Source organism: Pezoporus flaviventris, unplaced genomic scaffold (genome assembly GCF_033815535.1).
Source record: "Pezoporus flaviventris isolate CSIRO_AGI_PZ_B2104156 unplaced genomic scaffold, CSIRO_AGI_Pfla_v1 ptg000013l, whole genome shotgun sequence".
In the NCBI taxonomy this organism is placed as follows: Eukaryota; Metazoa; Chordata; class Aves; order Psittaciformes; family Psittacidae; genus Pezoporus; species Pezoporus flaviventris.
The window spans coordinates 2,430,981-2,457,305 of record NW_026892561.1 but is presented as its reverse complement, the minus strand read 5'-3'; the positions used below and the strand labels follow the sequence as shown (position 1 = coordinate 2,457,305).

At 41.6% G+C, this 26,325-nt stretch overlaps 1 protein-coding gene across 8 annotated transcripts in view; it reads right to left on the bottom strand.

Annotated features, from left to right (window-relative positions):
• Window positions 1–26,325, bottom strand: part of GLIS1 (GLIS family zinc finger 1) — a 203,421-nt gene that overhangs the window by 78,386 nt on the left and 98,710 nt on the right. For all 8 annotated transcript variants that reach the window (XM_061451184.1, XM_061451190.1, XM_061451183.1 and 5 more), the window contains one exon: window positions 20,569–21,670. In XM_061451184.1, coding sequence (XP_061307168.1) covers window positions 20,569–21,670 — 1,102 coding nt within the window. The remainder of the gene's footprint in view (window positions 1–20,568; window positions 21,671–26,325) is intronic.

The window sequence follows — 26,325 nt, the reverse complement described above, 5'->3', positions numbered from 1 at the left end:
AGAACCATCTAACACGTTTGGGAATTATGTTTGGACCACCAACAAAGCTGCTGGAGAAGAAGGGGAGCAGGGTTGTATTACAAAGCTATTCCTTGCAGTTCCTGTTACTGGTTATTGGACATCATTACAGCTTTTATAACGATGGCAGCATAAATCAGCAGGCGAAGCCTGAATAGAATGTTCTATCCTTGTCTCCCAGTGAAAATTCCTGTCCAAAGAAGGGATAAACTAATAATTTTGTTTTAAAGAATCACTTTTTTCCTTGGGTTTATTTTGGTTTAATTTAGCAGAATGCATTAAAGAAGGATAAAAAAAAAATCCATAAAGCCAAGAAAACCACAAAATCCTCTTAAAAAAAAAAGGGATTTAGGTTCACGTTTGACATGGCATAAACAGGCATTACAAACACCATCTCTGTTCCAATCACAGTAATAAAAATTGTCTGATGAATTATAAGGCTGTAAAAATTGAAGATGACTGTTGCTGCAGTCCACTTGGCTTGCACTAACTTCAGTATTTGGAATTCAGATGTAAACAGCACTGCTGATTCTTCACATGCTTGCCTGTCACTTCGGCTTGCCACAGACCCATCACAACGTATGTAAGGGGGAAGCATGTCTGTGTGGCTGCTCCTCAGGCTGCAAAGCACTCGAGCTGACCCCACAGGCAATGCCAGGGGATAGAAATGATCAGAAAGATACTTCCAAAGCAATGTGCCTTTTGCAGTGGTTGGTACTGAAGGGAAACTTACCCTCCCTACAGGGAAAAATTAGGGGAAGTTTATTGCTTTAAAGCATCCTTTTGCACATTAATGTCTGCTGAGATGGAAATCATCTTTCACCACATATTGTGGAAAGAAAGACTGCTCGAGAGTGCTACTTTTCTGGCTGTACTAAAGCAGGCGTGCAGTACCTCAGTCCATCATGTACAAAAAAAGGCAAAACTTTCATGATAAAGATGCAGTAACTGAAAAAAAAAAAACACAAATAGGAAAATTCAAGCCAATGGCTTTTATTCTTTGTATCAGGAAGACTGGATCTGCTGCACCTGAGCAGGGCAAAGCCAGCCCTGCACCCCCAGTGTACACCATTTGGTCCACATAAGCACATCTTTGTATTATGCAGCGCAGTTCTTACACCTCCCATCCTGCCTGTTAGTTAGATGGATTCCTTTAACAAAAGCTTATTTACACCAGCAGAATATAGATCCCATGCATAAAGGCTTACTTGGGGTGGGCACTGCCCCAAGCAAAGTCTCACCAGGGATGGCTATTGGATTTAGCCAGGATTTATCCCAGACACCCAGACCCTGCAGGGCTCATCCCCACACGGGGTCTGTCCCACCAGTGGTGCCACGGCTCAGAAGAGGGGAAGCATTTTGTGTTTCTCCCTCTGGCACAGCCCTTGCAGGCCATAGCCCTGCTATTCTTTTATATACGTTTTCAACTAGGCAGTAGGATCCAGCATCCCATTGTCACTAACCGCTAGGGATGTAAATCCTTCTCAGAAAGAGGGTTAGTGTCCGGCTCTGCAGCAGTTCACATGAAAGGTTAATTCAGGTGCTGCAAGAAGAGCTCCTTTCTGTTATGTTGGAAGTACAGGAGAAAAAAATACATACTGGACCTATGGCTGCTCAGTCCCTGCCTCCTACATTCACCTGCAGTATATAGAAGAGAATGAGCACATGAAGAGGTTAAATGTGCCTGGTAGCAGGTGAATGATTTCACTGTGACTTGGTAACATGTTTTGCACAGGTGGTGGGATTTTGCGTGTAAAGTGTGACCCTAGTTCAGAGAACATAAATACCCTTCCTTTCGCCAAGAATTAGGCTGGGGAAGGCAGGTAATGTTCACATGTACATATATATATATATACTTACACATATACACACATGCAGGCAGACATATAGATATATGCTTTAAAATATATCAAGAATAAAATACAGTTGCCTAATGAAACCACCACATTTTGTCTCCATTACAGCAGTGCTGCCAATCTACCACCAGGCATTCTGTCTTCCATATAGAATCCAGTATACCCATCAGTCCAAATGTAAGACCCATAGCCAAGGTATCAATAGCAGTGACATGTTATGAAACTTTCATTCCCTTTCCCCCTCTCCCTCTATCCCAGTAATAACTGTCAGGCGATCCTGGCAATCTCACAAGCATAGCAGTGATTCAGCTGGCAGGTTTCAGTGGATTATTGTGGCCAATTTGGAAAAACACTCTAATAAGCACTACTTTCCAGAAACCAATATAAATCTGGAAGAAGGGATTATTAAACCCAGGGAAACTACAACAAAAGACACTAATTGCATTTTTTTTGAAGGACCTTTTGAATGGATTTATTACCTGCTAGCTTATAAGGCAAATATGTAGATAAATATATTATATATAGATAAAAACCACTGCCATGACAAGGATTTATTTATATTGGCCATATATACTGTAGGAAATCTATATAGAAATATAATTTACACACAAACACTATGCTCATTTATGGCATTATATAAGCAATACATTCTGGTTTATGTCTATATGTATATCTTCAGACAATTAGGATTAAGCTATTTACTCTCACATACACACATATGCACACAAGTGATGTTAGGTAAAACACCAGGTCAAAGGTAGGAAGTGATCACAGTGAAGCAGAAGCCACGTGTGGATTTGTAAGCATGTTTTAAGGTTTCTACATAGTCTTACAGCAGAATGCATCAGTTTAAGAAACTGGGTCTACAGGACTTAGAAAGATCTTCCAAGCTTGCTTCTCACTTACAAGTAGTATTTAATAACCACTGGCCTGCTTCAAAGTCTGGTGAAGTGTATGAGGAGCTTTCTCTTGACACCAGTAAATGCTGGATCAGGCCCTTAATATAGGAAGATTTATCACTGCCTCTAACTTTTGTGTCTTTGGGGATTGTGTGAGAAGAGCGATGGAACAACCACAAGCCATTTTGGAAGTTCAAACACTAAATGAGTCAAGGATTCATCCCGCTGTTGAATAACAGTTTTGAAAACAAATTAATGCATTCTTACAGTAATGTGATGTAACCTCTGATTTTCTTGTGGGACTCTTAGCTCGTATACGTGTTCTTCACATTTTGTCTGCTTTCTCTTTTTATTTACCTTTCCAAAGCACATCACGAGTAGGTTTGGAAGTAAAGGAGAAACTCTTTCCCTTCACAGTGAACTTAATTCTTCTTTGGAGCCAGTGCTCTAAAAGGCTGAGTAACACAGCAATGAGCATATATTTAAATATATTTATATATTTTTATATTTATATATTTATATTTATATATTTAAATAACAGAGATCATATAGCCACATATGACTAAACCTGGTCACAAGACTTCATTTATTTTGATAACCCAAGAAAGGAGCTAGGATTTCACACTCCATTATTATTAATGAATAGACACAGAACAAACACAGGGAAGCCAAGCTCCAAAATAACTACTGTATTTGTACTGACACTGCTGCTAAAACCCAAAGTACCAACCGAAGAGGTAACTAGAGCAGAAATACACACACAAAACACAGGCAGAGACTGTGGCTGAGCCACAGGACTCCCACACAGCTACCTTTTGCTATCCTCGAAGGCTTGTGTCCTGAACCTCAACGTGGTCAGCACTCCTCCTGTGCCAAACACCAGCCCTGTCTACCCTATCTCTGGTATTTCTAAGTCTGCTTCTTATTACCATAAGGGTCTGAGAAACCTTTAAGCTTCTATAAATGCAAGCACTCTTCACAGGTCCTTTCCTGTTCTCAACCAGCTCCTTCCAGAGAGTGACCATAACAAGAGTCAGCTGCAAAGGGGGTATTTGAACCTTCTGCTGACCTTCGCAGTTGGCAAGGTCTTCCCACACCAGCAGGACTGCTCCTCATGGATGCTCACTTGCACATGGTGCTGTGGCCACCTTGCAGGCCTAATCTAAATTCCACCAGGAGCATGCTGAAGGGGATACAACAGTGGCCTAAGCACCGCTGTTAGCTGTCAGTGTTATTAATTCCTGAATTAACTGATACACCATGTTAATAAATAACCAATGGTCCTTTTTCCAGTAATAGGTAACTTTTTGTTACCTGGATACCCCAAGACCAAAAACTAAAACAATCATTCTGTGGTAAAGTTAAAATTCTGCATCTACCATGAAACAGAGAGGGCCACATTTACAAAGGAAGAAAGGACAAAGGAGCTGTCTCCCTTCCTTCTCCTTTTAGCACTGCCCACCGATACATTCAAATCAGACATGCCTACCCCAGTCCCCAGAAGACAGCCAGGCATGAGCTGTCTGCTTAAGTTGACAAACACTTGACTTTCAGTGGGATATGACTGTCTGTAACAAAAGGCTCCAATGTCTTCCACTGTTTTGCCCTAAACATTTCTGTAATGTGTAATTACCATAGAATTTACTGAGAAAACAAAGTTCTGGGATGATTCATGTTGCATAATTTCCCTAAACCTGAGCTAAAAAACTTCAAAGCCTCCCAGACTGAATCACCAAACTGAATCACCCTGTTTTCAAACACATGGAGCAACTCACGGAGGGCAGCATTCAGAGGTGCCGTACAATGGAGCTGTGTGCAGTACAGCAAAGCCCAAGGAAAGTCATCCACTTCTGCAGCAGAAGCACTCGGCATCCTGTGAACCAGGACCTGATTATTAAGCTTGTATCGTTCTGGCCTTGGCTGTGACCCTGCAACTTGTTTGCAGTCAATGGGAATTTTGCCCCGGCTTTGAGAGCAGCTGAAATTCGCCTTTAGGAATTGGCAGAGGCTTAGAGTTTGCAGCTGGGAAGGCTCCACGCAGGTGCACAAAGGATGGAGACCCTGCTTTGCCTGGAGAGACCACAGCTGGGAGCCGTCACGAGGAAGCAGAGGTGTCTGTCCCTCACAGCTTTGTATGGTCACTGGCTGCTCCGGAGCAGACAGGCCAAAGCAAAGTGCAGATGGGAGGGTGGGAGAGCAGCCTTGGCTGCAGTCCCACCTGGGAGCTGCAATGGCCACTTCATGGCTGCTCCAGCACAGCCAGGAGCAGAGAGCTGCCTTCTCACCAGCAAACAGTTCTACATAGTTACCAGAATAATCAGTCCCTTTGCTCTCAGCACTTCCCATCACCCTCTCTTCCCCTCAAATAAGCCAAACAACTTGATAGCTAAATGATGTGTCTATAATGTCTATAATAACATTATGAAGCATTTATCAGCATTTATCAGAACCAGACTCAGGACATGAATAAAGGCACTGTACGCTGATAAATGATGTAGAGAACTGGGAATCAGGATTTAAAGGCTTCTCTGTTCTTCATCTTTCATAATCTCAGTTAAAATTGGCTGCAATCAGTCCTGGAAATTAGACAGTCCAGCTACGGCTGTTTACTAATAAATGTATTTAAGCAACATTTGCCAGTATTCTATATTTACCATTTCCTTAAGCACACACTGGTGTCTTTGACTGCATGGAGGGACAGCCTTGAAACAATGACAACATTTTCAGTGCAACACTGCAATCAAAGGCGCTCAATTTAACATGCAAGATCTGATATTTTGTTGTATCTAAGGTAGCTATTTTGCACACAGTTGGGTTTTTAGCTTGAAATGGTTCCTGGGCAAAGCACCACAGATTTACAATGATATGCTGCCATAGTTTTAAAGGAAAATATGCTTTTGTTTAGGCTACAATTAGATACTTGCAGTTTGTCTCTTGCAAACCGCGACTGAAAACTCCGGAGTCAATTTGTTTAGTGTGAACTGAAGCAACATGTAAAGAAATTTTGCAGCTAAAGAGCCTTTATCATCGCAAGACCTAAGAAGTTTCCTTCTGAAAATGTTAAGGCTGCCATGCAATTCTTAATGCACCCCAATTCACAAGGCTAGGAGCCATGTACTGTCTGGAAGCCATGGAGGTAAATCAAATTATCATGAATGACATTAACGATTCCATACTTGCATGTTATATAGTCTTGCCTTTAGGGATTATGTTTTTATATATCTAATTAGTATAAACGGCTCACTCCCTCTCTTTGTTGATTTTACAAAGCAATGCACTCAGGTACAGAGCCTGCCTTTCCCAGGTTAATTATGGGAGCCAAACCAGCCATGCCCATCACGTGAGAAGTCCCTAGGTAATGCCTTGGAAAGACCCAAGTGCAGTAAATGAAGTAGCGTGACATAAAGTGCATATGACTGCGCTCTGCTGGCTGGAGCTAAAGGAGCTGAGCGGGGATCCTCAAAGCTGTGGTTTGGTAGAAGTCCTTTTACACTGGCCGGAATGGGTTTGGTTCTTCACGGAAGTGGATCTAAATGCAGTTGTCAAAGGGAACTCCTGGGGGATCAGGGTATGGTATCCTGGGACAAAGCAAGCATCTCTGCTAAGTACAGGTCTGTTTGGGGGTTGGAACTTGATGATCTTAAGGTCCTTTCCAAGCCTAACTATTCTATGATTCTATGATTCTAAGTTGAACCCTGCTGTCATTGGTAAACATCCATAGCTTCAATGAATGCAGATCTAGAACAAGATTCAGCATTTTAGATGAGTTTCAGGAGTGCTTAAAAAAGGCCAGTCATAAATACTGAAGTAACAGCTTGAGCTAGAGACTGGCCTAGATAACCCCCTGAGGTCCCTTCCTTCCCACCCGAATCATCCCAAGATCTGACATCTTATTTAATGAGCATTTAGTCATTTCTTTTTTTTTTCTTTCCTGTATTCTGCATTACTTTCTAATGAGAGACAAGTCCAACACAAATGCATACTGGTGATCACTGCTGCCTGTAAACCACACTGAAGGGCTCAAGGGAAAAAATGATAACAAGTGGTTGAAACAGAGAAACACGACACAGAAAAAGCACAGGCTGTATAATGAGAGAGGACAATCACCGTGGACTTTGGAAAATCCAGAAGGTTTCTTTGCCTTGCACTTTTCTTTCCCAGCAAAATCAGGCCAGCTCCTAGCTGGTAAAACCTGGCAAATTTCCATTAGTCTGCGGGTCATTAACTCTGAAAAAAGGGCAGTTTCAAACCCAGTTTTGTGTACAGCGTTAGTTTCTGTCAGCGTTGCTATAAACAATCGAAATTGAAAGTATCTGGGATAATACCCATTTCTTTCTCTTGCCACTCAGAGATGTGGTCCAACACAGATTTTCCTGAAACCATTTTACACTTATCGGAGCCTAAATCTTAACAAGCCAAATATTAAAAACAAGCTTCATCTGCCTCCTATGTTTGCACCACGGGTGTTACACAAAGATGGTCCTCTGTTGTCCACCTACAACCATTAGGCTAACTCTTAAGGGGGTGCTTTCACCTGCTAAAGGGAGCAGCTCTTTCAAAACGGCTGGTGCAGATGCTAAGAGCAAATAAAGAGCTGGTGTGCTCTGTCCTTCCTGATCAGCAATGTAAAACAGGAAGGCAGCATTAACATGCTTTTCATTACCTCCCTTTCTGCCATGTCTGTCATGCTCAAAAGATGCAAAAAACTTGACAAACATAAGCTCAGGTACAGACTTAGTAGAGGAGATGTCTAGAAAGGAGCTGGCTTCTTTCCCTCTCCCCAGGTTTTGCTTAGCATCATCCAATTGTGATCCTAAATCTGTGCAGCTCCCCCATCCCCAGTGCAGCTCTGCCCTGCACCCTTCCCCAGCCACACACAGACCAGTCCTGGGGCTTGAGACATTGATCAATGCCCACCAAACAACCTGATCCAAAACTTCAGTTCCACTGCTTGAATTTTGAGGAAGTTGGACCAGGAATCTGCAGGTGAAACTTCAGTGCTCAACACTCTTTAACTGCCCCATTTCACAGCAGAAATAAAATCTCCAGATGTCATGGCACAGCCATTTCTGGCACAACGGTCCATGTGGTATATTAACATTCAATGGAATCAATAGCGAAGCTTTCGTCCACGGTGAGGAGAAACTTTTTGTTCTCTAAGGTCAAATGTGGTAAGGGCAAAGCAAAACAAAAGGTATCTTTCTTGGCAAACTGACTGCTCTAACCAATCATCCCTGATTTCACACATGCCAGTGTGCAAAGTAAGCATCTGTCTGTGAAATGGTCCAAGAGCCTTGGCGGGGAGGACAGTGGGGCCACACTTCCAGCGATGCTGAGCACCATCTCTCTGCATGGTGACTATCCCCACCTACCTCACAGCAAGTATACAAACAACATCTTGAGAGTGCAAACACCTGTAGGCTTAAACTGTACTCCAGTTCCTCCTCTTGTGCCTAATGGTACTGTCAGTTTTCACAGAACAGCAGAAATGACGAGTAAACCAGTTTAGATGTAAAACCATTCTCTACAACGTATTTTCCAGTTATTCGGACAGTCCAGCTTACATTATTCACACAGTTTGGCATCTTCTATTTCCACTATGAAAATAGTTTACTCTAAATACATCTCATTTTTAGGAAACTTTTACTGACAGATTAAATTTTCCTTTGCTGATTCTGCCTGGTCACCCCTACTTATTCTCTATTCTCTTCTAAACAATCCCTCCTTTTCCTTGTTCTCTCCACCCCAGCCCTCATTTAATTCCTTTAATCTTTCCTTAAAAGACTGTCTCTGTGTCCCTTTAATCGTTTTTTATTCCCCATCCTTTAGGCAAGTGCCAAAGATGCTAAAAGGAGAAATGGATGCTTGCCATAAGGGAACAAAACTCCTGTAACTCCAAAACACTTGAAATCATGAGAACTTGCAGGCCATTACCCCATTATGTGAATGGTATTTTTACAGCACTAGAAATGAAGTAATGCAGCTACAAATATTCATGTTTTAAATGTGCTGTCAGTCTAATGACTACAAGTTGCCTGAGAGGTACTGATGAATGTTAGGGATGTCACAGACCACAGTTAAGAACACCCATGCTTCAAAAGGTTCCTTCCACTCTGATCCCTTCTAACTTTGCTCAGTGTTAAGAAGACTTTACCTTTAAAAGGTTCTAAATTTGCTGCTTTTCAATATCCACCTGCGAGGATAGATGATACAGAATTCCTCACCTGGCCTTTCCTGTGATGCTCCCTGTGTACCTCCAATACCTCTCCTTCTAAATTCAGCAAAACCTTTTCACACCTGGCAGTATTTCTGCTTGATTCCTTTCCAAATGTGAACAAAAATGGTCAGCAATCACCTGAGCTAACTTTGGCAAATCATTTCAGCCCAGAAGTAAGATATATACAGCAGGAGATTTGCCAATCCTAAGCGTAAAGCATGCTATTAAGTAGCTGACACTGAGAACTTGGTGTGCTCTCTGCATCTGATGCTTATGTCTGATTTCTGTGTGTCTGTTGTCATCTTTTCACTCTTAGGCCTTGAAGAGAAAGGACAAGCTAAAAATGGTTAGTTAGACCAAAGCATTGTAAACAGTGAGTTCTGAGATCACCACAACCATGCGATTAAGAACATGACTGTGTCTGAGGGTATGCAAGAAGATAAAAGTCTGTGAATAACTGTTAATGACTTTTAAATATCTTCACATAATCTACTTTTTTCTACTCTCCCCATGTCTTGTCCGAGGAGACAATTTATTACATGGAGGCAAGTGGGCAACATGTCAAGCATTAGATGTGGTTTTGTTGAGAGCACACCCCACTGAGTCAGGTCTACTGCTGGTTTTCTGTGGGTGCAAGCATCACAAGGTATGCCCATTGCCAGATCCCTTCTCCTGCAGTATTAGAATGTGCTTTCAGGCATCACGACCTGCGCCATTCCAGGAGTAGCCCCCTGGGCCTTGTTTTACATGGAGACAGTGTGCTTGCCTACATGGAACTGGGTTAAGGCTGTATCTCTTTATAAGGAAAAGCAAAGCAATTCCTACAGCTGGTCCTGCAAAGCACAGTTATACCCATTTTGAAATCAGGGGGGAAAAAAGGGCAGGATTTGTTTTACGACTTTGAAAGATCCTGACTTACAAGTCATAGTGTTGATGATACACCTTTCTCAAAGGCACAGTATAAATGTGTTCTTTGCCTTTGGATGTACTGAAGAGATTACTGTAAGGTGACATGATACCTGGGATTGCAGAGGCTGAGCTCAATGACCCAGATGGCCCTACCACTTTTGCCTTGTGTTTGCCTTTTTGTAATACTCCATCTTCCTCATTCTCTCCCTGAAACAGAGTGAAATCATATCAGCATGGACACAGCAGATTAGTTTTACAAGGTTCCCACCAGTCTGACATTCATCAGCTTTCTAATCTAATAGTAACACAATACCCTTTACAAGTACATGTTGAAGCAGCATGCTCTCAGTCTGAGTCCAAGGGCTGCAGGTTAAACTGATACCCAGGTTCTGCCTTCGACCAGCCGCTGAGTGACTAACGTTACTTCTGGCATTCCCAGGGCCTGGCAGCCTTCCATGCAAGGGTTAAAGGAAAGTTGTAAGCAACAGTTCTAAAACACTTGGAAGAATCTCCTTGAATCAAAACCATTTCATAAAAGGCTCTCTGCCAGGCAATAAAGTATTTTTGATGGACTCTTATTTTATCATTACCCATGTAAGAAAAATGTATTGCAAGAATCCCAACACAATTCAGGGAAGTAATCATTTGCAGATTTAGTAGGCATTCTCAATTGGCAAAAATGAAAGATTTATTGTAGGCATGATGAAACAAAGAGCAGTTGTGCAAACTTTACTGAGCTGGATTATGAGAACATGCTTTTTCCATTTCCCACTTTTAAATGCCTTGGATGCAGTTTCAAAAGACAGATCAAGATCAATTATTTAACACTTCAGCTACACGGTACCTGAGTGTAGGATCTCTTCACACATATGCTATCTGTACACAACAATAAGAGAAGGAGATAGAGGGAAGACACTGCTATAGATAACAAAAGCAGACTTTGAAATAAAACTCCTATTGTTCCCTCATTCCACAGTAAGCCCAGGGACGTAAATAGAAAAGTCAGGCAATGACAAATGTCTGTGATAGAAATGCTATTTGAAATAAAGCCCCTTTGAGTTACCCAAATACAGAAAATACAGGTGTCCTTGAGACAGAATACAGGGTGCTGAATACTCTATAATGGCAACATTCTCTTTGAAAGTCATTATAGAGCTGAATAAAATCGTTGTCTCGCGTACCCTTCCTCACATGAATAATGGTCTGAAGTAGAAGGGACTTTCTAGTCAGCAAAGGTCTCACACCAGCATGAAGAAAGAGGTGGCAGAAGTGGGAAGAAGAAAGTCTTTTTCTTGCCTTCTCTGCCAGGCGCTCAGTGTGTGACTTTGGGCACTTTGAGGCTGAGCCATTCTGGGTACCTTGGTGTAGATTCAGGGTTTCTTTACAATTACACCAGTGTGCTCAGTACCCTAAGTAGCAGAAAGTAGCAGAGCAATTTGCCTTAATTCAACTGTATCTGGAACTCGGGCATGAGAGTTTTTACCACACAAAAAATGCTGTAGGCAGATAGAAGCTTGAAAGCTTTGAGATCTCAGCAGAAGGAACCATCAGAGATGCAAAACAGGGTTACGGGTGTGAAGTTATCAGCTTCACCACCTCACTGCGATCATTCACCCTCACTCTAAGGGTGAGAGAAAGGGATTTAATTCATTGTATATGTGACGAAATGGAGATGTGAGGCCAAAATTTCCACAAGTGCTCATGAAGTTTCAGTGACTTAGTATCACACTGTCTGGTTTGAGAGAAAGAGGAGCTCAGTTTCAGAGATGCCCTACTAGAGCAAGGCACCTCCAAAACCAAGCTATCCAAACACAGGGTATCTTGAAAATCTTGCTTAATGTGAGTCGTCAGATGCCAGAAGGTCAAGTTTTGATATATTTGGTTTAAATAGCACATTATATTTTTACTAGGCCCACTGGGCTACTTGCTAAACAAGTGAGTGAAGACTTCAGAATCTGGCCCGTTGTGAAGCCCAAGCCGACATAAACACCCTGCACTGTGCAACGATGGCTTTTCATTCCTCGTCTGATTGTTAATGCCGAGGGTTGCTGGTTTGCCCCGGAGTAACAAACAAACGCATCGCACTGAGAACTGAGCTCCAACTGCATAAATGACTGCATAAAGTTTTTAATATGCACTAAATTCCTCTTTCTCCCCTGAGACTCGACTCCACAGCCTCTGTGCTGCCTGCAAATGCAGATTAACATTTTTATTAAATGACATATGTTTCGCTAATACAGAGTATTAAAATGTATTGGCCTAATAAGAAACATTAATGAGCAGATCGTTGGCACGGCTTTTAAACAATATTTAATTTTACTGCTTTTTAATTTGCCCAAGCCTTCTGCCAGGTGATTCAAACTGCTTTTCCTTCTCGAGGTTAAGCACTGCTAAATCACAGAGAGGTCACAACAATTCCATGCCATTTTTAATAAGCCCCACAGAACACATAGAGAGAAATAAAATAAAGCCAAACACTTAACCTCAAGAACACAATTGCAAGTACTTTGTTTAAAATTTTAGAGCTTTCAAGGTCTCCACCTTCTATATGACAAGATTAATAATATTCAGATACAATATATTCTAAAATTAAATTGCAGGAAGAAAAAAACATCTTCTCTTATTGCTCCTCAATATTAGATATTCACAGACTGCCTTCAAATCACTCCCTGCAGCCTTCTTTCCGAGATCTTCTGCAGACAACCCACCCTGCCAAAATGATGCTGGACCCTGCAAAGCTCTAGTGTTAAGACCCAACTGCTGGACACATCTTTGAGGTATTCTTGAGGTGTATTAAGACATTCCTACAGGAAGCACGTAGTTCACAATTCTTATGAGTATAATGGAGAAGGCATCTGACTAGTTGAGGGTGTATCACTTCATCCTTGCTGCTGCGCAGATTCATGTAGTGAAACTGATGAAGGATTCACTCCCAGACAGGATGCATAGTGAGAAAGAAATCTTGTCACACTTTTGCTACATGGAAAATAGTGAGCTACAGAAATCTTTACGAGTTATTGCAAACCCAGGGCTTAGAGGCTGCAAAGCCTTTCCCTTTTTGCATCTTCAGCTGTGATCATTTGATAGAATTCATTGATCTGCATGGCAAAGAAAGTGATCTTGTGGTGCAGCTGGAATGAATTGGGAGTTAAGAGGCTGCTTGCAAGATATCTTCAAACAGTGATGCCCCATGAGAGGTTTATAGGTCTGGGCTGAGACTGGGGTTTGAATAAATCTACATGTGGAGTATCATCCAGAGCCAGGCCACAGCAGAGCTGGAAATAATTCTGAGTGTCTTAAAAGGAGAAGGAATCACTACTTACGGAGGTTTGTGGGACGAGAGGATCAAGATAAAACCATAGCGTCGAGATGTCCTTTTTGTGTGCAAACTGGGCAAAGGGGAGGCCTAGCTGAAATATTCCAAAACTACCTGGGAGACAAGCCTAGAAGTTTATCTGGCAGCCAGACATTGCAGATCACAACTAATAAATCTCACTTTGCTAAGCTGGGCATGCTTTAGCCTGCATTATTTGACTAAGAACATGAATGACTTTGCTCAGCGTGAAGGAGCTCTGATGCAACTACCTCTTCTGTGTGCCACAATGGTGCCAAGCGGTACAGTCACTGTGGAGACCCATTTCTAATAGAAGAATGTTTCCTTCCTTGAAGATGTTCTTTGACGATGGCAGCATGGCCAAGGATTTTCAAAAGCTCAGTGTTTAGGATTCTGACGAGTATCTGCTGCTGTGTAGGAGAGGGGATCGTTTTCCTTCTACTAAAACCATGTCACAATTGGAATTGTGGTTAAAAATATGTATTTCAGTAGCCAAATCAAAACACTGGAGAATGAAGAGAAATCAGTCCAGGATGAACTGAAATGTAATTGTTTGGGGGACTGTGCTAACAAAACAAAAACACTGAATAAACCAAGTGTGGAAAGCTTTTAAACACCAAAAAAACACCATCTTTGTTTAACACTTTTTCGTTCTGAAATGGAATGATAGGACAAGGGGTAACGGGTTCAAACTTAAACAGGGGAAGTTTAGATTGGATATAAGGAGGAAATTCTTTCCTGTTAGGGTGGTGAGGCACTGGAATGGGTTGCCCAGGGAGGTTGTGAATGCTCCATCCCTGGCAGTGTTCAAGGCCAGGCTGGACGAGGCCTTGGGGGATATGGTTTAGTGTGAGGTGTCCCTGCCCATGGCAGGGGGTTGGAACTGGATGATCTTAAGGTCCTTTCCAGCCCTAACTATTCTATTATTCTATGATTCTATGGATTAAAATACAGAAACATTTCGTTATTTCTGAGATAGTACACAGGTTATAAAATGTCCACAGTAACAAACTCCTCCAGTCCTGTTCCCTGTTTTCCAAGTTGAGGGTGACCCACATTCACCAGTGGTTTTACTCTTAAACCTGTTTTACACTGATTCTACAACTGGTTTGAGAAGAATGGCATGGAACACTTGGTAAAATTACTGATGGGGGACATAGAAATGAATATCCACCCTTGTGTCACAAGGCTACCTGTTCACTAAAGCACTATCTGCTTAGTGCTATCAGCTTACCTTCAGTAGGTACTGTTATTAGTGGAAATTATCCAACACTGAGAGCCATAATAGTGGTACTTGATTACATTACATCCTGTGACAGCGAGTTTCATAGGGAGAGTATTCACCCTGCTGTTATTATCCCACTCTGTTTCTTACTTCAAAGACTGAACGAACAGCAGTATCTACGCACAGTGAGCAGCTCTGTATAAATATGCCAGGAAAACTTCAGGATAATTATGTTTTAACCAGGTCCCAAATTACTTACTAATTTATCAAGCCAAACAAAATAAAACAAGACCTTGTGGAATTAAATGCTCTTGTAGGATAGAAAAGTATGTATTTGAAAGGCCCCTCCATGGAAGTTCCATGCTATGCTACCGTATTCCATTTATCAGATTGCTTCAATGTCCTGTATAATATTTTTAAGGCACACAACTGAATTTGAGAACCATTCTGGGTGCTGGCAGTGACAGTCACAAGTTACTACATTTGTATTTATTCCGATTTATGCAAACAAAAACCCAAGAGAAGCCAGACCCAACCCATAACAAACTGCTGGAGAATAATAAAATGGGCAGCCAGCCCTGCTTGGTCAGAGCAGAAGTCCACCTAGCTCAGCATCCTACAGCTTTTTCTATCAACCTGATAAAGCAGCTGCACCTCACGGCATGATCTGAAGGTCAACAATCCCAGGACCACATTGGGAAGCTGATAATCCCTCAGGGGAAACCCTGGCAGCTACTCCCTCTGCTGCTTAGCTCAAGTAGGAAGATCTCGAGCCCTTAATGCCACCATACCATTGTGCAGCACCATTGTACGGAACTTCCCATCTGCAATAAGAACTTCAGGTTTGCATCTGTCCTGCTGCACTGAAACATGGGACAATATCACCCACAGTTGAATCTGGGCCCAGTAATTTCTACAGCTTTTGCTCTGTGGGATCTGCTGGTGTGGAGCTCTCCTGTGGACAGGCAAGAGTTCAAATTCACCAGCAGCCATTGGGCATGAGCTGACAGTGCCAAGCTTAAAGCCATTTGCCAGCCTGCCCTCCAGTGCATGCTTAAACCCTGTACTCTCATTAATCTGTAGTGGTTTTTGTAAACAAACAAACACTGTATTTTCACAAAACCACTGAACTGCTGTCTACTTCTCTACTCAGAGTGGTTTTAATGCTGCAATTCCTTGACAGTATCGGGAAACGCCATCAGAGACCTAATAAAAAGAGAGATCTCTGGTGAGGCAGCTTTGATAGCATGGATGTTTCCTACTATTAACTTCAAAGGAAAGAAAGTGAGCCTAATATTATTATTGGGTTTTTAAAGCACTCCTTTGGCACCAGTGCATGACACCCTCCACCCCAAAAGCTGAAAATACTTTCCAGACTTCCACAACATTCCCTCGAGTCAGGCATGGAAACTTATTGTTTAGGTGAAGTAATTCAAAAGCATATAAGCTGGTGCATGCAGACCTATTTTCCCTGCAGATGCAGGATTGTCCTTAGACTCATCTGTAGATGTAGCCTGTAGAGATCTCATTACTCACCATGCATTGCTAAACTCATGCTCCCCACTGACCGCAGACAGCATAATACTTGCTATCGACTGAGAACAGAGATTCCACGTTGGTTTCCTTAGTAGCAAAAGCAATACTACTGATCTGCTCTATAGGCCCCTTTCTCCTGTAATTGTAATAAGCATTACAAATATAGCCAAACCTTCTGATGAATTTTTTTACAGGTTTATAACATGGCAAATCACCTGTGTCATAGGTGTACAGTAAAAATAACAGGAAGCTTAGCCAGGCTGCTACCTTTTGCATTATCTGTACAAAAATCTGTTTCATAGGTAAATTGCAAATGGTCCATTTGTGTGATGTACTGATTTGAACACAAGATCTGCACTGAAATGCTAGAATTGCATAAAGCTGCCTTTAGGCAAGTTACTTATCTTCTCTATGTCTCAATTTCCCCATGTTTAATGCAGGACCTACAGTGTCTCACCCTTAGGGATTCAAAAGAACTGACTACAAACAACAGAGGTGCTGAATTTCACTGTGTGCAATACAGCAATCAAATCATTGCATCAAGGCTATTCCCAAAGTGAATATGTTGCATGTATGCAAGAAAAGAAGATTCTGCTTTAAAGTCTTAACTATCTAGGCAAGGACATGATGTGACAGACAGGTCTAGAACATACTCAAGAAGCATTTATTTCTTTGAAATACATGAACTAAAGACATTAACATAAACTATTAGCACTGTCCGGCTCCTTTCATGGGTATCACATGCATTATGCTACCCAATTTATATAAACACAAATTGCATATTGTGGAAATCACATAGGATAAAGATATCTACCTTGATCATGTCTGTGGAGGCCTGCAATGTAAGTTCCCTGGGCACATACGCATGCAGTGATGGGAACTTAATTTTCTACTCTTTATGAAGCCACAAGAGTGCAAGAGGGTAAACTAATAAGCCAAGTATGGATTTGTCCAAATCAAACAATTCTAGTCAACTAAAGGAGCAGCTCTATATTTACATTTGCAAGCAGAGGCTTAAACTGAGGATGTAATATCTGGAGATCAGCAGGGTTCTACCCACCAAAGTATTGGAAGAACTGAAAGACACTAGAAGATGCAGCTATGAGAAACAACTTTCTTTTTTTATATATTAAAAACCATTTAAGCTTGCTAATTTTTGCTGTCTCAGACAATCAAAATTCCAATTGTCTGGGACATCAAATCTAAAAAAGCATGAAATTAATCTTCAGAAGTTAAGTCTTACAGGCATTGCATCATTATTTTTGTTGGATATATTTTTGATTATAATGCAGATGAACCTCAAATTTAATAAAACTAAAATAACATGAGTTAAGTATGAAACATAACAGGATATTGCAAAGAGATTAGGCAGTTTCCTTTAGACTACTTGCAGAGCCCAAGGAAAAACCAAACTGAGAGACACAATGACGAGAAGTCACTGCTCAATTAGAATATTTAAGAGAGGATGAAACCAGAATACTCATAGCACCGGCTTTGGCAACACAACACAGTGAGCAGAATATGGACCCAAAACATCAGTAGTTCTCTCCACCAGATACTGTTTTGCTTGTCGAGTGTCTGTCGTACAGAAAGAAGCAGGCTAGCTAAATTTAAACCAGCTGTAATGATGAGAGTGTTACAGTTGGAGTGGAGGAAGCTTACCTCATGAAAGTATTGTGGAAACTGCTGTTGGAAAGATAATAAAAGGATTAACTGCAGTTTTAGTGAACCATTTACTTTTCAATCAAAATGTCTCTTGTATTTCCTGTTCTCAAGTAGCTTGAATTCCAAAATTCCTTTGTCTATTACAGTACATAGTAGCAAAGCCTGTCATAAGAAATTAATAATTTTACATGGAAAAGCACTTGTATGTACGAGGGTGGGGTGCTGCTCACTGTTAGCTTCTGAGCAGTTCAATACCTAGTCAGGCAGTAATCTTACAGAGAGGAACAAAACTAAGGGCTTAAAAAGAAAGTACAATGGGTAATTGTGAACAGCGAAAGAAAATCTCCACTACAAATACCAAGAGATGTAAAGTTACTTTAACAGAGCTACAGCAAAAACGAAACAAAATCTCAGACCTCTGTAGACAGAGAATGAATCGCCTTCATAATTTGCAGGAATAACAGCACAATTATTACCACATCAAAAGAAAAGCCATCATTTAAAATGACATGACATCACTGCACAATGAAACACTGCACAGCAACCCTGGTTTAGAGTGGAATGGAATTCGCTGGGCAAATAATCCCCACTTGATATTAATAACTTTACGGAGCCCTGTTACAGCTTTGGATCTTGCCCCTGTTAGATCAAGGTCTTTCCAGAGTAGAAAACTAAATCTGCAAAGGCGACATGTTTCTCATGTGGTCACTTGTGATCCAGCTTTACTCCACACAAGATTCCAGGTTGTAACATTTAATACACGGATACCTCTACTGACAGTGAAAGGCTTATTCTGGGAATAGAGGAGTTAACTGCAAATTGTGCAATGTAAAGTTCCTAGTTCTGATTGAGGCATTCCATGTATGGGAACAACTGCAATATCTGCTCAAATAAAACAGATCTTTATGTACTTACATGCCAAGGCTGTAAGATATGTGCCATGAAGGCTGTCTGCAATATCAGATGCAAAGGTTTTTCCAACCTATTCACAATGTTAAACCTTGAGATGTTATCAAAAGCCAGTTCTTTGGTGCAGCTGAAAATAACTGAAAGTAGGAAACTTTTACCATTTGCTAAGACATTACATGATTTAACATCACTGGTTTATCCAGTTTCCTGTAGGAATGGGAATGTAACATTAGAAACCTGCTATTGTAATACCCGTCAAATATCCATTTTGCAGAAAAAGACAAAAGTTCCCTCACCCATGGAATCTACTGAATCTTTCAGCATCGTAGTAAAGCTAATCAGGGTTTCATGGTTTAAGTATTTCTTTTTAAAACTATGAGATATAAGTGGGAAGAAGCCTGATCTCATTCCAGATGATAAAAACACTAAAAACAACAAATAGGCTAAAATAGAATCCATAAGTGTGCTTTCACGGCTTGCTTACCTATACTTTTGTTTGGAAGGCAGGAAGTAACTTGCATTATCCTTTGATGATTTCTGACCAAATAAAAGATTTAAATAGGAAGTTAAATTCCTTTGTACGTTGACAAATTGTGATTGAGCTACTTCTGGAAACGAGCAAGTCAGTTCCTTTCTCTCAAAGGAAAAAGAAACGGGTAAGTCTTACAGTAATTCCATTTTATCTTGGACAACTTGACTGCGTTCTCTATCTGCAACGTTTGCAGCCTTACTTTGGGGAATACCCACTGAACAGCGCAGGCATTAAGTTAGCATTTTTCATTTATCCAGTGGAAGTAAGAAGATCACAAGGAAGACCACTTCCCGAGAAAATTATTCTCTGTAACACATTCTGAATACTGTCATCTTCTTCCTTCTCCCTTCCATAACCATTGCAGGCCAGCAAGCTTTTTCTTGAACAAATGACAAAAAAACCCAAGATTTTTATATAGACATTCTTTCCTATTCCTCCATAGAACACTCCAGCTTGTCATGGAAAATCTGCCTTGCCTTACAAACATTTTCCATTATATCCCTCTCTGATCAAAACAATAAAATAGATATATAGTCAAAAAGTCCATCTATCGAGAACCACAACCTGCTGCTATAACCATTCCCTTTGTCTGTACTTGTGTGTGTGTGTGTGTGTGTGCTCATGCACACGTGTTGGTGTTACAAACAAGACTTGCCAAATTTCATGGCCCAATTTGGAAGCTTATGTCAAACTTGTTTTGCTTCATCGGTTTCAGTCAGGGTCTTATATCATTGTTGTTTCAAACATGTGGAAAGCTTAATGGAAGTCATTAACTTTTATTTTAGTTTGGCCATATTGTCATCATGGTGGGCAGATGCAGAGATGGTGTTATTCCCAAGATCCTCTTTTTGGAACACTGATGTTGTTTACATCTTCTTGATCAGAAGAGAACAATGGTTTTTACTTATTTTTAAAGCTCTGGTTTGCAAATGAAAAAAGCCCCTAAAAAACCTTTGAAAATGTAATTAAAGATATTCTTTTATTCTTTAACTGTTTAAAATCCTTTAACAAGTTTCTTTTTCTTTTCTAAAGTACCACTTGAAACTCCGGCACTCACAAGTCTATGGGTTATTGTTCAGCTGAAGGAATGAGAAGAATTTCATTAGATGTGTTTTATGTTTCTTGATTAAAAATGTCACCCGAGGCTCAGTGACTTTGTTTTACATTAAGTGACTGCTGTGTGCTTTGATCATCACTTTATTAATGCTTTAATGAATATTTAAAAAATAAAGCACTGTATTGAAAGTTAAGCTCTCCTATAAGGAAACTGAATCCCCCTTCCAAGAACTACAGTATTTCTTACTCAGACATTTCCTTCTAGATTATGGTTTTCTCCAATTCCCCTTTAGCCTGCTGCAAACAAAGTTACAGGAAAACACAACGATTACATTGGAATAAGACTGAAGAGAGAGCAAGAAAGAGAGCAGAGCAGTATGTTTCTATTCAAACAAATATATTCCAGGCTTACCATGCACTTGTTTGGTTTTTCTCCAGAATGAACCCTCATATGAATCAGCAGTTTGTATCGAGCATTGAAGGGTTTATAGCGGCGGACACAGCCTGCCCAAAAGCAAGTGAAGTCCTCTCCTTTCCGCTGGTCAATGTGAGTCTTTTCTATGTGTCTGACCAGTTCATCTTGTTGGTCGTAAGTGGCACTGCAGTCAATCCACTGACAGACCTGTTTGCCATTGCTGAGCTCCTGTTCGTCCCCATCGCTGGGCTGCAGGGACTTTGGAGACATAGAGGCGTGTAAGTGAGGCAGCGTCCCTTGGGCCTGGCTTAGCTGCTGGTGTAGATGGTAAGGAGGAGGCAGCCCCTGGTGATGTCGAAAAAGATCAGCAGTGGAGGAATAATCGTCAGCTGGTTCTTGTTTTAAGAAACTCACCTTCTGGGTGCCGTGCAAGGTGTTTTGATGAGGGACGCTACTACCGTTCATCAGAAGGCTGAGGCTTCCATTCTCCTCAACTTGCTGCATTTGTATCTGCTCACAGTCACCTCTGTCACATTCAGCAGAAATAGGTACAAGACATGCTGGAGGGGAGGGAATACTGCAAGGGTTTCCAGGCTGAGAGCAAGACTGGGGCCGAGAGGATTTCTGAGCACTGTGATGACTGATCTCCACAGGCTGAGAGGAAATGCCAGCTGAATTAGTTCGCAGTCCATTCACACAGGTGACCAGTGACGTCTGTGATGTGCGGATGATAGCTGTAATATCAATTCCTTCAGATGAAGACGGCACAACAGAGATGCATCTCTTCTTCAGGTTGCTTGTTTGTAGCCTGGCCGAGTGCTGAGGGGTGCCAAGTGACAAAGGACCCAGGGAGGAGCTATGTTCATTATTAAACAAGTAGGATGAAAGTGAATTTGTAAAGCTATTATTCATTAGGTCTATTTCAGGATGCAGACTACCAGAGGCTCTTAGCTCCATCCCCTCTGTAATCCTCCTATGTGTGGAAGCCTCAGACAGAACCTTATAATCACTCGGGCATTCTTGTTTAATGTGCTGAGCTGGGTGACTTCCATTCAGGCATGGAGCAGCAGAATCAACTGAGTCTTGAAACCTGGGTGACCTGTAATACAGTTTTCATTAAGTATCACTAACTACTACAGGCTTTATGATTTTTCTATGAGACACAACACTTGTTAAACCCTGCAGAATAGAAGCACTTGCTCTCTGTTGAATGTTGCCAGTTTGATGCAGCAATTACACCCAAAACATCTGCAATGTTTCCTCTACAGCCCTTGTAAAGGCAGCATCATTTTACACAGGATTAATTTTACACACTGGGTTACGCACAGAACAGACAATCTCCCCTCCACTGCTACAGGCAGTTCATCAATCACAATCTAGGTTTTCAATGCATAATAGACTGGGCAAAACAATAGCTGAGAACGAAGTTTCAGAGCTTTGGGCATTTTTGAATTATTCAAATATCAGCATTTTCCTCAGAGCACACTGGGGAAATGCCCTGGCATTCTTGTTCACAAGAATCAAGAAAAGCAAGCTGAGCTTTGCTTACATCTCAGAGAGATGCTCTCCTTCACTAAATGAAAAAAGGAGCAAGATCAGCGAGGAAAAAAGGAATATGTGTAAAGAACAGCTCATTTTCAACCAGTGGTCTGGAGTAGCTGAGAGATCAAGCAAATACTTTTGCTTCCTAAGAGGTCTACAAACCATAACTAAGGAAAGTTCACAACCTGTAGATTTAAACTGGTAGCCTGTGTATTCCCATCTCTATTTTTCATATTAAAGTCTATATGTGACTACAAATCAAAAGAAAATAGTTCTTCAGAAGGGATTTTTAATCTTTTTGGATGTGTGCTGAATCCAATCACTCAGGAAGGAGAACCTTGGGGAATACCACGTAGACATTGCAGAAAGGAAACGTTTCCTCCTAACATTTTTCTTCCAAACAGTTAGCAACTGGCTTATGCCTTAAAATAAAACATTTTATCTCAGCTATAGACATTTACTGGGGGTGACCAACTGTGTGTTTTTATCGAGGACCAGAAGGTGTTCCTTACGTATCCCTAAAGCACGGGAAGGTTTAACCTATGGCTTCATCATGCAGCGATGTGCCAGACCGAGAAGAGGAAACAGTGCATTTGTGTGCAGGAAAGCTGTACCTGAACTAATAAACCCTCCAGAGAGGTGCTCCACGGCTCTTACACCGACATGTTCCACTTAAATGAATTTTATGCTTGATGCTAGCACCACGAAAGCTGAAGAAAACCTGGTTATTGGGCAAATTGCGTGTGACACCACAGCTGAGATAAATCTGACACATTTTAAAGCATGAAACATGTATGCATAAGGTATTTTGGATATACACATACATTAAACTGCAAAGCTGCCGAAGAAACTGCATTTATTTTACAACTTTGATGACTTTATCACTATTATTTCCATTGTTACACCACTAACATTAAGATGGGAAACTGGGACAACTTCTAACACTTCCTTCGTGATAGCTCTCAAAGAACCATGGATTAGGAAGAATGAAACAATAACAGCAAGGTTTAAAAAGACTTCCTCCTCATGAAATTAAGGTTGTCAAAAAATTAGAGCTGTGAGGCACGCAACTGGTAATGCTGCATCCACTAGTGATAGTGGATCCACTAAGCCCCACCAGTTCTCAGCCAGTAGGGCTTGGTATAAAAAACCCCTTTGAGGGTATGAAAGAAGTGAAATTCCCCACCACCCATTGCTATAGAGCAATCAGATCTTGCATTTGCCACCAGAAATTTAAAGAGAGGCTTCCATAAACCATTAGTTGTAAATCCTCCCTTTAACTTTGGTCTCAGGGTAAACTTAAAGCACCTGGTTCTGCAGATGGCAAATTAAAAAAAAAGAAAACAAACCCCATACATATTCATACATTATTTTTTAACATTTACAGAACCACGTGTCTCTAAAATATGGGCCATAAGCATACATAAAAACCTTTTCTTGCACATGTTTGGGAAACCCTGCCCTGCTTGCTTGTAGCTTCATTGCTGTGTAGAATCATAGAATAGTTACGGTTGGAAAGGACCTAAAGATCATCCAGTTCCAACCCCCAGTGTAAAGTGTGCTGCTTTAAACCTATTCTGAGAAAGGTTTTACAGCACACCACACTATTTCCTACTACTTAATTTCTTCTGTACAAGAACTCTGTGAAATAATTCAGTTTGTATCATATTTTAGCGGCCCCAAAGCCTCAGGCTTAAGTAAACACAACACATTTCTTCCATCATATAAAGCTAACCCACGCTTTACATTTCAGCCTGTGATAATTGGTGTCATATTATTAGGCTTTCTGTAAAGCTCCTATCTTGCCAGAAGTCCATGTGAGGAGTTCAAGCTGAAGTCTGTGCAGAGAACCTGCAGGATGGATGCAAACATCCTTGTCCTGAGGAATATTACACTCCCCAAAGTCCCAGGAACATTGATCTGCATTTCCATCCAGCACAAGATCTTACTCGGACTCAGGACTATATTGCTCTGATGTTGCAGTGCAGAATGTGAGACACATGAAAGGGGAGTTTTGAATCGAAAGACAAGCTGGAATAGCTTATCAAAAGCAAATGAGAGGAAGCTGCTGAATTCACGCTTCCCACTGCCACAGCCATGTCTTATCCATATTCTGCCTACATAATGATAAGCACAGGCTGCTTCTGCAGATCAGAAGCAAGCCCCTCCTGGGAGCTGCAGTTTTCTCTGTGGTCCTCTACATGTAGATATATTATATATCCTATGTCAGTTAACACTGCTGACAGAATCTGGCCTTCTTTCACTGTCCCAGTGCTTGAGTGTTGGGGTACTTAACATCAAGGTAATACAATTAATACAAACTCCCGGTGTTCATGGCAGAATTTTGCCCTCACTGTTCCAGGGAAAGCCCTGCTTGAATCTCCCAGTCCTAGGCAGGGTGAGGGGAGAAGGGGCACGGAAATAAAACTGATGTGAGAGAGAAACAAAACATCTGGCATCCAACTTACTGGGCGACTCCTCTTCTACCCACTGGCTATTTGCTCTTGTAATGGCATCTTGCTGTTGGAGCCAGGGATCAGATTCCGGGCCTGGTACACACAGGCAGTGCCGGCTGTACGGATTTCACAATCTCTGGACAGTAGCCAGATATAAATGCATATGAAACAAACAGCCAAGAGGAGAGCAAAAGGGACAAATGAGTGCAGGAGAGTGTAAAGAGCACTGTGTGGACACGCAGCATGAGCAGCTCTGGGAAGCTTCCAAACAAGCAGCCCTGGAAAGGAGTGGAGTCAGCAGGAGAACACACCCCTCTTCATAGGGAGCATCCACGTACCAGAGATGGACAATCTGAGGCAACACAACTGCTGCTTAAGCACATGAAAGCTGAGTGTGAGGCTTTTGAAGAGTAACAGCAGCCTCTCAGAGGATACTACGGCAGCGTTTCCAAAGAGACTCCCTTCTGTGGTAATTGGAGCCAGAGCACGAGGCCAGCAGCACCATGCCAGAAGTACTGCAGTTCCCAACTGCCCTCAGAGGAAAAGACGACTGTATCTGAAATCTCCATATTATTTACAAAACATGCATGCCTTCAACTGCCACTGTAAATGTGCAATCAGTGATAACTGACAGGTTTAAGAAGCTGGAGCGGATTGTTCTGCTGCGCATCCCTCTGCAACACTATCTGACTGCTCTGATGTCTCCCCAGTTTTAGATGCCGAGCAGTGAGCACATAGTGGCGGGCTTGCCGTGACTGATAATGGATTATTTGACAAAAGGCCAACATGAGCTGTGTGCTGACTCCAGTTGTGGTGAGGAAGGTATGAGGACTTTTCCAGTCCCACACACAGATAGCATGTCGCAGCAATTATGTTGCACAACTTAAAAGCTATTAACTGAGTGGGAAAAAGGGGCTGGGAAGAAGGCGGATTGTGATTCTTGGATTAAGGCAGTCATCCCTAGAATACAGTTACTGAGAGAATGTGATTGAGGAAGAAGCTGAAGGGGATAACAAATTTCAGTTCACTGAGGGAAGGAAGGACAAAGCCAATCATAACCCCAAATCCTAAGGGAGATTTTTGATTGCTAGGGGAGGTGCTCTCTGGTTTGTTGGGTTTTCCTTGGGTGTTCCATACCCTAGAAATGCAGAGTGGTTCAAAGCTCAACCCAAAGAGATCATTTGAATTTGCATCTTCCTTTATTTCTGTGCTGGTTACTAGAGTTGGACAGAACAACCAGAGCTTGCCCTGACTTCTGTGTGCTCCAATATCTCTCTCTATTCCAGCCCTATTTCTCTCTTCTATTTTCTACTGAAATCTGGGGAGGCACAGAGCACCGTTGACTCCCACTGACTTCACTGGAACCTGATGGGCATTCACCCCCACCTCAGTTATGCTCTCCTGTTTTCAGATCTTCAGGGAAAGACCATGTTTTCTGTTACTTGCTTGTCAAGAACCTTTAGCATCACAAACAGCATGAACAGAAATCATCCCAACTGCTGTCCATCCTCTCTCACAAGAGACAAGGTTTTGGCTCGGTGTCTCATGAGTAGTATAATGATGAAATTAGACACTGTGTCTATGAGGTCCATAGACCAAAGCTGGGCATTAGCTTTACCTTGCAAACCCCATGCAGACAAAAGCAGTATTAGTGAGGTGGACAGACAAGCAGAGCATGACTAGTGGGACACACAAATAACCCATAAAGGAACAGAAGGTCCTCCAAGATCACCTCCAAACATTTTCAAACTGTTGC